The sequence below is a fragment of the Leopardus geoffroyi genome, chromosome B3 (assembly GCF_018350155.1).
Source record: "Leopardus geoffroyi isolate Oge1 chromosome B3, O.geoffroyi_Oge1_pat1.0, whole genome shotgun sequence".
NCBI lineage: Eukaryota > Metazoa > Chordata > Mammalia > Carnivora > Felidae > Leopardus > Leopardus geoffroyi.
The window spans coordinates 29,640,959-29,653,316 of NC_059337.1; the positions used below are offsets into that span (position 1 = coordinate 29,640,959).

The 12,358-nt window shown below is 35.1% G+C and overlaps 1 protein-coding gene across 6 annotated transcripts in view; it reads right to left on the minus strand.

Moving 5' to 3' along the window:
* Nucleotides 1-12,358, minus strand: part of SCAPER (S-phase cyclin A associated protein in the ER) — a 522,269-nt gene that overhangs the window by 240,173 nt on the left and 269,738 nt on the right. For all 6 annotated transcript variants that reach the window (XM_045448989.1, XM_045448990.1, XM_045448988.1 and 3 more), the window contains one exon: nt 8,640-8,766. In XM_045448989.1, the coding sequence (XP_045304945.1) occupies nt 8,640-8,766 (127 nt within the window). The remainder of the gene's footprint in view (nt 1-8,639; nt 8,767-12,358) is intronic.

Sequence of the window (12,358 nt, forward strand, 5' to 3'; positions counted from 1 at the left end):
CTTACTTGGACCAAATTTAATACAATGGCAAGAATGAGGAAAATGCCTCTACATATATAAGAATGTTTCAGAAACTATTTGAAATAATTAAGCATTTCTGCAACAAAAAGGTCTTTGGAGCAATTCTTTTAACCTGAATTTTAAATGTAATTTTATTGTGAAACATAACATACAGAAAAAGGAAAAAATATGTAAGTACAATTTGAAGAATAATAGTAATTTGAACATTGTATAATTTCCATCAGGTCAAGAAAAAAAAGACTAGAAGCACTTCAAGAAGCCACCTACATGAATCTTCCTGACTACACCTCCCTCTCAATTCTCTGAATAATCATTATCCTGATTATTATAAGAAATATTTTCTGTATCTTCTTTATAGTTTTACCATCTATTAATATATTCCAAAATGATATAGGTGCTTTTGTCTATTCTTAGACTTTATATAACTGGAACTATAATAGTATATGCATGTATGTATGTGTATGTATATACATATACATATGTGTAAATATAAACATGTATCTTGTGTGTGTAAATATGAATATATATTTATATATACTTATATTTATTTGACTTGTTTTGCCCACTAAACATTGTGAAACACATCCATGTTGTTACCTATAGCTGTAGTTCGTTTTTATTATTGAATAATATTCCATTATACAAACATACCATAATTTATACAGTCGGCCACTGATGGATACTTGGGCTTTTCCCATATTCGGTAATTATAAAAATGCCACCGAAAATTTTTATACATGTCTCCTGGTGCATATATGCATTGCTTTCTGTAGGGCATAGACATAGAAGTAAAATATGATGTGTACCCCTGCAACTTTAGTTGATAATAGCAAATTGCTTTCTAAAGTGGTAGTACTAACTTATATTATCACAGGGTATGACCATTCCAATGCTCTAGATCTTTGTCAATAGTTGGTATTTTCAATCTTTAGCTTTTGCCATTCTGAAAGGTGAATCACAGTATTACATTGAGTTTTCCATTTGGAATTTTCTGATTATTAAAGATGTTGATTATCTTTGTATTTACTTATTGGCTATTAAGAGTTCTTCTTTTGGAATGCCTGTCATCTCGTCCATTTTCCTACTGGCTGGTTCATCTTTTTTTCTTGTTGACTTGTAAGAATTCCTTATATACTCTGGATACCACTTCTTCGTGAGCTATACACAAAGATCTTCTTACATTATATTGTCTTTTCACAGTTTTTCTGGTGTCTTTTAATGAATAAAACTTTTAAAATTATTTTTTTAATTTAAATTCAAGTTAACATACACTGTAGTATTGGTTTCAGGAGTAGAACCCAGTGCTCATCCAAACAAGTGCCCTCCGTAATGCCCATCACCCATTTAGCCCATCCCCCCACCCACCTTCCCTCCAGTAACCATTTTATTCTCTGTATTTAAGAGTCTCTTATGGTTTGTCTCCTTCTTTATCTGATATGTCATCTGCAAAAGCCTTTCCCATGTCGTCAGTTGCCTTTTAGCTTTGTTGATTGTTCCATTGCTGTGCAGAAGCATTTTACCTTGATGAGATCCCAACAATTCATGTTTACTTTTGTTTCCCTTGCTTACAGAGACATGTCCAGTAAAAAGTTCCTGCAGCCATAGTCAAAGAGGTTGATGCCTATTTTCTTCTCTAAGGATTTTGATGGTTTCCTATCTCATATTTAGGTCCTTCATCCATTTTGAATTTATTTTTGTGTATGGTGTAAGCACCATTTACTGAAAAGACGGTCTTTCGAGTCTATTTCTGGGTTCTCTATTCTATCCCATTGATCTGTGTGTCTGTTTTTGGGCCGGTACCACACAGTCTTGATGAATACAGCTTTATAATATAGCTTGAAGTACAGAATTGTGAGGCCTACAGCTCTGGTTTTCTTTTTCAACATTACTTTGGCTATTCGGGGTCTTTTCTGGTTCCATACAAATTTTAGAATTTGTTTGTTCTAGCTCTGTGAAGAATGTTGGTATTCGTTTGATAGGGATTGCACTGAAAATGTGTAGACTCCTTTGGTAACAATGTCTGTTCTTCCAATCCATGAGCATGGAATATTTCTCCATTTCTTTGTGTCTTCTTCAATTTCTTTCATAAGCTTTCTATTGTTTTCAGTGTACAGATCTTTTATCTCTTTGGTTAAGTATATTCCTGGAATCTTATGGTTTTTGGTGCAATTGTAAATGGGGTTGATTCCTTGATGTCCCTTTCAGATGCTTCATTATTGGTGTATAGAAATGCAACCAGTTTGTATACACTGATTTCATATCCTGCAACTTTGCTGAATTCATGTATCAGTTCTAGCAGTTTTCTGGTAGAGTCTTTTGAGTTTTCCATGTAGAGTATCATGTTGTCTGCGAAAAGTGAAAGTCTGACTTCTTCCTTGCCAACTTGGATGTCTTTTATTTCTTTTTGCTGTCTGATTGCTGAGGCTAGGACTTCCAGTACTATATTGAACAACAGTGGTGAGAGTGGACATCCCTGTCGTGTTCCTGGTCTTAGGGGGAAAGCTCTCAGTTTTTTCCCACTGAGGATGATATTAGCTGTGGGCCTTTCATATATGGCCTTTACGATGTTGAGGTATGTATGTTCCTTCTATCCCTACTTTGTTGAGGGTTTTTATCAAGAAAGGATGCTGTATTTTGTCAAATGCTTCTTCTGCCTCTATTGAAAGGATCATAACTTACTGTAAAGCAGTAGTTAAGATAGTGTGTTGTTGGACTGAAGATGGTGAAAAAGAAGAATGAATGTTTTAATAATTGGATTTTCTGTTTTTTTATATAAAGCTGACCTCGCCTGACATCATAATCAAAAAGTTAATTTCAGATGGACCTAAATGTAAAAAGTGAAAACAGACTTTTAGGAGATAATAAAGAAGAATATCTTCTTGACTTTGGGTCAACATTCTGAATTATGGCATCATTCACAAAATGGACCATACATTCCTCTAATGCATTGTAGTGTCTCCTTTTTCTTTATGTACATAAACAAGTGCCTCACATCATGCATCAAGCATGCTACTTATGAATATAACCATTCTTCTTTTTTGCCATCTTTGTTCCAACAATACACCATCTTAAATAGTGGAGCTTTACAGTAAGTTTTGATATATGGTAGAGCAAATCCTCCCATATTATTCTTTTTCAACAGAGTCTTGGCTGTTCTTTGAAATCCTACATTTTAATTTTAGAATCTGCATTTCACTTCCAGAAAATACAGTTTCAGTTTCATAATATAAAAAATTTTAATTGCAGATGCACTGAATTTACAAATTAATTTGTGATGAAAACATATATTGCTGTAGTAAGATTTCCAATCCATGAGCATGATCAATTTACTCCTAATACTTAATATTTGGATGATAATATAAACAGAGTTGATATTTATATACTGTTCCTGTATCTTAGTAGACTTATTAAACTTATTCATTAGTTTATGATATTAGCTATACTTTGTTTCTTTAGATATAAGCTATGAGATTAAGAAAATTGCTTTCTATTCCTCATTTACTGTCATGAATTGATGCTGAATTTAACAAATGCTTCTGTTGGATCTTTTGAGATGATCAAAAGATCTTTTTTTTATCTTTTGTAGTATTAATATGACAAACTCTGATTGATTTTCCAATGGTAAACTAAACTTGAATATACTGAACAAATCCAATTTTGTTGTGATATACCATTCTTTTCATACACTGCAAGATTTTTGTTTGCTAAAATTCTGTCTAGGAATTTTGAATTTAAGCTCATGAATAAGATTGGCTTGTAATTTGATTTTCTCCAGGTTCACGATGATGTCTCTAGGTGTGGGTTTCTTCTTATTTGTATTCTTTGGGATGTATTTGGCTTCTTGAATTTCTGGGTTGATTTTTAAGTTTTAGGAAGTTCTAAATAATAATCACTTCAGGTACTGTTTCTGCCTTATTCTCTCCTTTCCTCCTGGATTATTATACATAAATTAAATGCTTCACTATATTCAATATGCCTCTTATAATCTTTTCTGTATTTTTCATATCTTTTTCCATGTTTTAGTCCAGATTCTTAGGACTTAGAATATACTAATTTTTTCTTCAGTGGATTTATTCTGTTATGTGATGCATAATTTTCTTAATTTTGATTACTAAAATGTTACTAAAAGTAATTTTGATTATTAAAATTATTAAAATGTTCGGGGCACCTGGCTGGCTCAGTCAGTTGAGCATCCGACTCTTGATCTCAGCTCAGGTCATGATCTCACGATTTGTGAGAATGAGCTCTGAGTCAGACTCTGTGCTAATAGCACAGAGCCTGCTTGGGATTCTCCCTCTCCTTTTCTCTCTCTGCCCCTCTCCCACTGACATGCATGCTCTCTCTCTCTCAAAATAAATAAACATTAAAATGTTCAGTTCTTAAATTTCTATTTTCTATAAAATGTGGTATATGTTTTAAAAAATAATACTTATATTGTTGAACACAGGAAGTATAGCCCCTGTTGGTCTGTTTCCACTGATTTTTATCCACGTTGTTTTGCCCCTTTATGTGCTTAATTACCTTTTTCTGTGAGGCACTGCATTTGAATTTATTTAATGAAATAATTTGAGACTTAGGTTGATATTATCTTCCTCCAGAGTACATTTTCCATTTACTTCTGTGAGGCACCTGGAGGTCTTAGCAATCCAAGGTCACTACTTTTTTTCAGCTACCCAGATGATTTGAAGTTGAGCTGTGGTCTGTGCAATGATTGGCATACTTCCAATCTACCCTCTCACCTAGTGCAGCCCTTTAAGATTTCAACCCAAAATATGGGGGTTTTGCCACAGTCTCTACCACTGATAGTCCTAGACTCCAACATTTTTAGCCCATCCATTTTTAGCCCTGGGCTAAAATGGATGCTTCTCATCCACTTCTTTTGGATCACTAATTGTACCCGGCCCCCAAATGCCTTGTTCCTAGATCTTGGCCTAGTAATTCTTCACTACTTTGTTAGCAATTCAGTTCCAGTTTACATTTTGTCTAGCTTTATTAATTGGCATCAGTAGGAGAACTGTTCTGAATTACCTACTCTGTCCATAACTGAAGATATTTTCAAGCCTTTTATTTCCTTAAAAGATAAACAAACAAAAAAACATAGTTTTATAATCTGTAACTGGTATTTACAAAGTCTTTCAATTCCAGTTTCAGCTAGTTATTACTCATAATGATTCATTTAGTTTTGTGTCCCTTTTTTGGACTGTGGCTACTTGTTCTTATAAAGTCATTTGAGAGAAATTATCTGAAGCCTAGGATAAAGGTGTCTTCTTCAAATGAGGATTTGCATCTATTTCCTTCTGCCAAGTTCATAGGGACATCACTGATCAATCTGGAACTACTTTAAACTCACTTCACTATTTGAAATAATACAGATGATGTGAATTTGAGCTACAAGTCGACACCAGGGCTGGATTATAGTAATAACGTCTGCATTATACCAAGGCACTTCTTTTGCAGTCTCAGAGGATGGGGTGAGAGGGTTTATGATTATATCATGGAATAGGTTATGGTAGTCTATCTTTGTTAAGAGAAAATCTAGTAGATTTCACACCTTAGGCAGCCCTAAGGATTTTACTTTTGTCCCCACTTCATGAGGCCTGCAAATCATAATTCACATTTGCCAGCCTGGCAACTCCCCTTGGGGCATTTGGTTATAACTGAATACAACTTCCCAAATTCTTGGTTTTTCTTTGGCCTGGTAATTTTTCAATTCCTTCTTAGCAATTTGATTCTTTTAAGAAAGTTACTTTTGATTTTTTCCTGTATTTTTAAATGTTTTTGTTAGTAGAATAGGTACAAGTACCCTAGACCACCAATTTTTTTTACAGAACTAGGTAGAATTTGTTAAAATCTGTAACATATGCAACACAGCTTACAAACTCTTTCTTTCTAAACAGAAACAGAGAACCCAAAAAGTTGGAAGGGACCTGAGACAAAGAGTAAGTACTACAATACTCATGTTTCCTCAGTTTCCTGATCTCTCTCATTATAGGAATGTTTTTGTACATCACAAGTTTAACCTCTTAGTTCTAACGTAGTTCTCAGAACTTCAGAAAAAGTATCTAAGCAAAACTGTATCAAAGCACTAACAGAAAGCATCAGTGTGTTGAGATCTCAATTAGGAGGGTGAAGAGCTCAAGATTCATCTCCCACCATTCCTCAGTGAGTGCTTGCTCAAGTTCCACCAGTCTCACCCTTGTCACTTCTAGGCTGTCTTCAAATCCTTCACCGGGTACCTGGCTTTGGCTCTAATGATTTTGTTACTCCAGGCAGTTTTCCAAACAAAAAGGAATGGTTATTTACAATTTCTAGACTGAAATCATAAATATCAGCTGAATTACACTGAAATGTCAGTATAACTCTATGAAGAGAATTTCACATAAAGTGAGTCTGTCCTGGCTAAGTAAAAAGGATTTGTTATAAAAATAGCAAAAGGATCTTATTGTAGGTAAGTTTAGACTCTCAGGTGGTCCTGCAGTGTATACTCTAAGGACAGCTTTACAGCAAGGTTTCTGACACAGACCATTTAGACTGGGAGCCAGACTACATTTTTCTCCCCCAAATTATAAGGAATCAGTAGTATTCCAGTAAATTGCTCCTTTGTGAACAGAATAACTTTACTTAGATTTTCATACTGAATACCTTTCTTACATAGATCATTTTACTTTTTCCTCAAAAATTCTGTGATTACTTCAATCTAAAACAATATTCGTGAGATAAGGTGCACATGGTGGTATCTTCAAGTAAACTGCAGTCCGAAGTATAATTACCCTTTATAAAAATAAAAATAATTAGTATGTGCTAATTTAAAAAACAGACATTTTTCTAAAGCATATCAAGCCTCCAAACACTCCATCTAGCACACGTCTGACGATTAGCAGTCTCTGAACTCTCCGACACTCTGAAAGGGATGTGTTATACTGAAGAACTGACTCTTTGTGGCTCTGCTGCTCTAGTTCCTACAGAGGACTGTACTGTCTGATGCCAAAATGCAGCTGAACACTATCTTGTAAAGGTAGTCATTCATATGCTTAAAAACCCAGTAATTCCACCCCTGAGGCATATGTCCTAGACAAGAGCAATGATTCTCAAAATATGACCCTTGGACCAGCAGCATCGGTGTTACCTATGAAACACAAATTCTTGGGACCCACTGAGTCAAAAACCCAAGGTGGGGTGTGTTTTAACAAGTCCTAGGTGATTCTGATGTAGACTAAAGTCTAAGGCTCCCCACTTTGGAGAAATTCTTGCTCATTTGCTCTGATACATGAATGTCTGAGCAGCACTGTTTCTAATCTCTTTTTCTTTCTCTCTCACACACACCCCCATACACATTCAACCCTGAATGAATTCAATCCTGAAAAACAATGTCCATGTCAGGAAAAGGGATTTTAAAAACTGTGTTATAATTAACACGGTGAAGTACTCACTATACAGCAGAGAAAATGAATGAAAAACAGCTACATTGTAAACCTAAATAAAACTTAGAATCATAATTTTGATTGAAAAACTGACAGAAGTCTACAGTATATTTTATAAAGTTCAAATACAAGCAAAACAGTAATATATTACTTAGGAAAACATTCATTTGATAAAGAAATAAAGCTCTTAAAAACGAAAGAAATATTCTTCTTTTTAAACAAAAAAAGACAGAAAAGATATTGCCTTAATACTGTACAGTATTTCCTTCAGGGGAAGCAGAGACAGGAATGGGATATGGAAGGATCGCATTGGGAACCACAGAGGTACTGGGAACAGTCTAGTTTTTAAGTTTCATGGTAAGTTCATAGGTGTTCATTATATTTGGGTTATTTTTGTCACTACAATCTTTTTGTAGATCTCAAATGTTATAAATATTAAACCCAGAAAACGAAAAACAAAAAAATTTAGATAATAAACAAAGATAGCTATTACATCAAATAGAAAAATTAGAAACCACCAAAGTGATATAAATTGTGTAAACTATGGTATGTTCATTTAGTTACAATGAATTTTTAAAGACACAGGAAAATATTCATAATACAGGTAGTCAGATAAAATAATGTAAGAAATGTCCAGTAAAAAGATGAAAAGAAAATACAATAAAATATCGACAGTGGGCACTATAGGGAGTTTATTTCTTCTTGATATATTTAAAGTTTTCTACAGTGAATAATAAAGATCATTTAAAGATCATTAAGAATGTTTTAACTGTCACAAAAACATTTATGACTCTAAGTCATTAAAGAAAACTGCCAAATCTTCTTTTGGAAACAGTAAGGAAATTGGTGCTTATGGAAATCTGGTTGCGATTTATGAGCTTTATAATTTAAAGTTTTACATTGTCTGGCATAAAATTGTATATCTTTATTACTGTGATTCCTTTTAAATTTATTTTATTTTGTTTGTGTGTGGAAAAATATGACTTGTTTTTGCTGTTGAGGATTTCAATTAAAATGACTAAAAACTATACCAAATTAATCAGAAACAAAAGGAAAAAACAATCCATCAGTGGTTGACCAGCTTTTGGAAACACAGAAGAAATGCATAAGTGAGCGTCAGCCTTATAATCCTATGTCCTGTCATAGTGAGAAAGAATCAAGAAGATTAAGGCCAAAGGTCAGAGATTAGTTACATACCTTTTTTTCCAATATTCTAGCGATCTCGCCTAGGGTCCGATCTAAAGCAGAAACCTTATTGTTTGCCCATGAGCCACTGTCTTGTACTTGTAGTTGTTTTAGAAGATCTTTGGCTAATCGCTGAAGTCTTCAATACAAAATGAAAGGGAAGAATGACATTAATGAATTAGACTAGAATATTTCATTTTCCTAAACCTTTTGAAACAAAAGCTACTTTCATTATTGTAGTAGAAAGTGCTTCACAGAACATCTTTGGGGAGGAACAAACAAAACCATTCCTAGTCCTCATGGTACAAAACAGAACTAGAGGACAGTACTGTCCATCTAGATTAGCTAGGACATTGCTACTATCAATTTCTATGTGACACTTAAACTAGAACAGAACTGCAGATGGGGAGAAGGTGAGGCAATGATGGCAGAGAAAATGAGTATAAGAAACTCGGCAGGTTTTCATACTTTGATTTATATCTTCAAGGTAGGCTTGGATATTATTTTGTAAGCACTGTAAACTCTCAAAATGTCAAACTCCCACATTCCAATTTACAAGTAATTTGGAGATTGCCTGCCACTGCTGATGTCATTTACTTAGACAACAGAGCAACATTTGCTTTTCACCAAAAAATAAACACTTTACCTAGACTGTAGGATTCCTGCAAGTGAACTATGTGTAGTATTTCTTTGTGGCCCTTACTTCTTCTGTCTCATGTACCTCACTCTGAGCAATCCTCTTCTCCTTTCCACTTACTCGCTTAAGTAGCCCACTGACAGATATTCACCAGAAACACTTTCAGATCTCTCCACTTCTCCCCTATACATCATCCCCCTGTTGTCTCACTATCATTTTTATCTGTGATACATTCTGTAGGCCAAGATTATAGTCACTTTCTGCTAAACATGCTACATTCCCTTTCTGTTGTTTTGTTTGTTACTCCTACCAGTCAAATGGCAGCAGTGGTGATAATCACTAATATTTAACTCTTACTGTGGGCTGGCACCACTCTCAGTGTCTTGATGTATTAATTTATTTAGCTGGATAATTACCATCTAGCAAGCCTTTTCCATCTCTGATCTTCCTATGACTATAGATTCAGGATCTTACTAAATCTGTCTAATCTGCTCACTCTCCATAAAGGCTTGCTTCATACATTATCCATTCTCTTCAAAACTCCAGCCTTTCCTTTCTCCCTCTTGTTTTCAAAAGAAGATCTTACATTTCGGAGTGAAAATGGAACTACTAGAACAAGAAAATCTTTACTTTCTGCCATAAAACCTACAAGCCTACCTATATTTCACCCATACTCTCCTTTGCCTCTCCTATTACAATCAAAGAAGACCGATTCTGCCCATGTAGGGCTAATCCTGCCACACAGACTCTGTGTACATGAAGTCTTTCTGGATCAAAATTAACTCTCTTCGTCTTCCTTCAGTATCTTTGCAAATGCTCTTCATTCATTCCTTCTGAAATGCTGCCTTCACCTCCACATTTATCTAGAAAATTTCTATGTATCCTCAGGTTTTCAGTTCAAACATTACTTTCTCTGATTTGACTATTCCGTCAAAGCACTCATCACAAGCCTTTCCCATTCAGAACTTTATGCAATGATGAGAATGTCCCATATCTGGACTGTACAATATGGTGGCTGCTAGCCAAATGTGGCTCTTGTGCACCAGAAGTATAGTTAGTGAGACTGAGGAACTGAATTTTAAGTTGCATTTAATCTTAATAATTTAAATAGTCACATATAGCTAGGAGCTATTATACTGAACAGTACAGAAGCATAGTATTAACTTCATGAAAGATGGCTCGTGTCTACCTATTCATTGCCTTATTAACAGCACCGAATGTGCTATGTCTACATAAGTGCACTCAACAGGTATTTAATGATGAATGGGCTAGAAAGAAATTTCTTCTTTAGTCTTAATAATATCCATATATTACAACATAATGTACATGATCTTATATAATCCTATGAAAACAATGTCCATTAGTCTTATTCCCATTTGAAAAAAATGAAGAAACCAAGGCTCAGGCAAATTCAGTGACTTTCCCAAGGTCTCACAACTGGTAAAAGGTATTAGTGGGGTTAGGCCTGTGATCTCAAATCTCCTGCTTTTGTCTCCAAACCATATTAGTCAGTTCAAATAAGGAAATTTTCTTCACAAATAAATAATACCACAGAATACAATTTCACCTAAACAATATTTGTGTAAAAATGTTAAATTTCTCAAAGAATACAACAGCAAATGCAGCTCAAAAAGGCACTAGTGAACTACAGTTTAAACCTAAGCTATCCAACATGAATTCAGCAAAGTTGTAGGAAACAAAACCAATGTACAGAAATCAGTTGCATTTTTATACACCAATAATGAAGCAACAGAAAGACAAATAAAGAAACTAATCCCATTCACAATTGCACCAAGAACCATAAAATACCTAGGGATAAACCTAATCAAAGATGTAAAAGATCTGTATGCTGAAAACTATAGAAAGCTTATAAAGGAAATTGAAGAAGACACAAAGAAATGGAAAAACATTCTGTGCTCATGGATTGGAAGAATAAATATTGTTAAAATGTCAATACTACCCAAAGCTATCTACACATTCAATGCAATCCCGATCAAAATTGCACCAGCATTCTTCTCGAAGCTAGAACAAGCAATCCTAAAATTCATATGGAACTACAAAAGACCCTGAATAGCGAAAGTAATATTGAAGAAGACGACCAAAGCAGAAGGCATCACAATCCCAGACTTTAGCCTCTACTACAAAGCTGTAATCAAGACAGTATGGTATTGGCACAAAAACAGACACATAGACCAGTGTAATAGAATAGAGCCTCTAGAATTGGACCCACAAATGTATGGCCAACTAGTCTTTGACAAAGCAGGAAAGAACATTCAATGGAAAAAAAGTCTCTTTAACAAATGGTGCTGGGAGAACTGGACAGCAACATGCAGAAGAATGAAACTAGACCACTTTCTTTTTTTTTTTTTTTTTTTTAATTTTTTTTTTTTTTCAACGTTTATTTATTTTTGGGACAGAGAGAAACAGAGCATGAACGGGGGAGGGGCAGAGAGAGAGGGAGACACAGAATCGGAAACAGGCTCCAGGCTCTGAGCCATCAGCCCAGAGCCCGACGCGGGGCTCGAACTCACAGACCGCGAGATCGTGACCTGGCTGAAGTCGGACGCTTAACCGACTGCGCCACCCAGGCGCCCCGAAACTAGACCACTTTCTTACACCATTCACAAAAATGAACTCAAAATGGATGAAGGACCTGAATGTGAGACAGGAAACCATCAAACCCTAGAGGAGAAAGCAGGAAAACCTCTCTGACCTCAGCCGCAGCAATTTCTTGACACATCTCCAAAGGCAAGGGAATTGAAAGCAAAAATGAACTATTGGGACCTCATCAAGATAAAATCTTCTGCATTGCAAAGGAAACAATCAACAAAACTAAAAGACAACCTATGGAATGGGAAAAGATACTTGCAAATGACATATCAGATAAAGGGCTAGTATCCAAAATCTATAAAGAACTCACCAAACTCCACACCCAAAAAACAATCCAGTGAAGAAATGGGCAGAAGACATGAATAGACACTTCTCTAAACAAGACATTCAGATGGCCAACAGGCACATGAAAAGATGCTCAATGTCACCCCTCATCAGGGAAATACAAATCAAAACCACACTGAGATACCACCTCATACAGGTC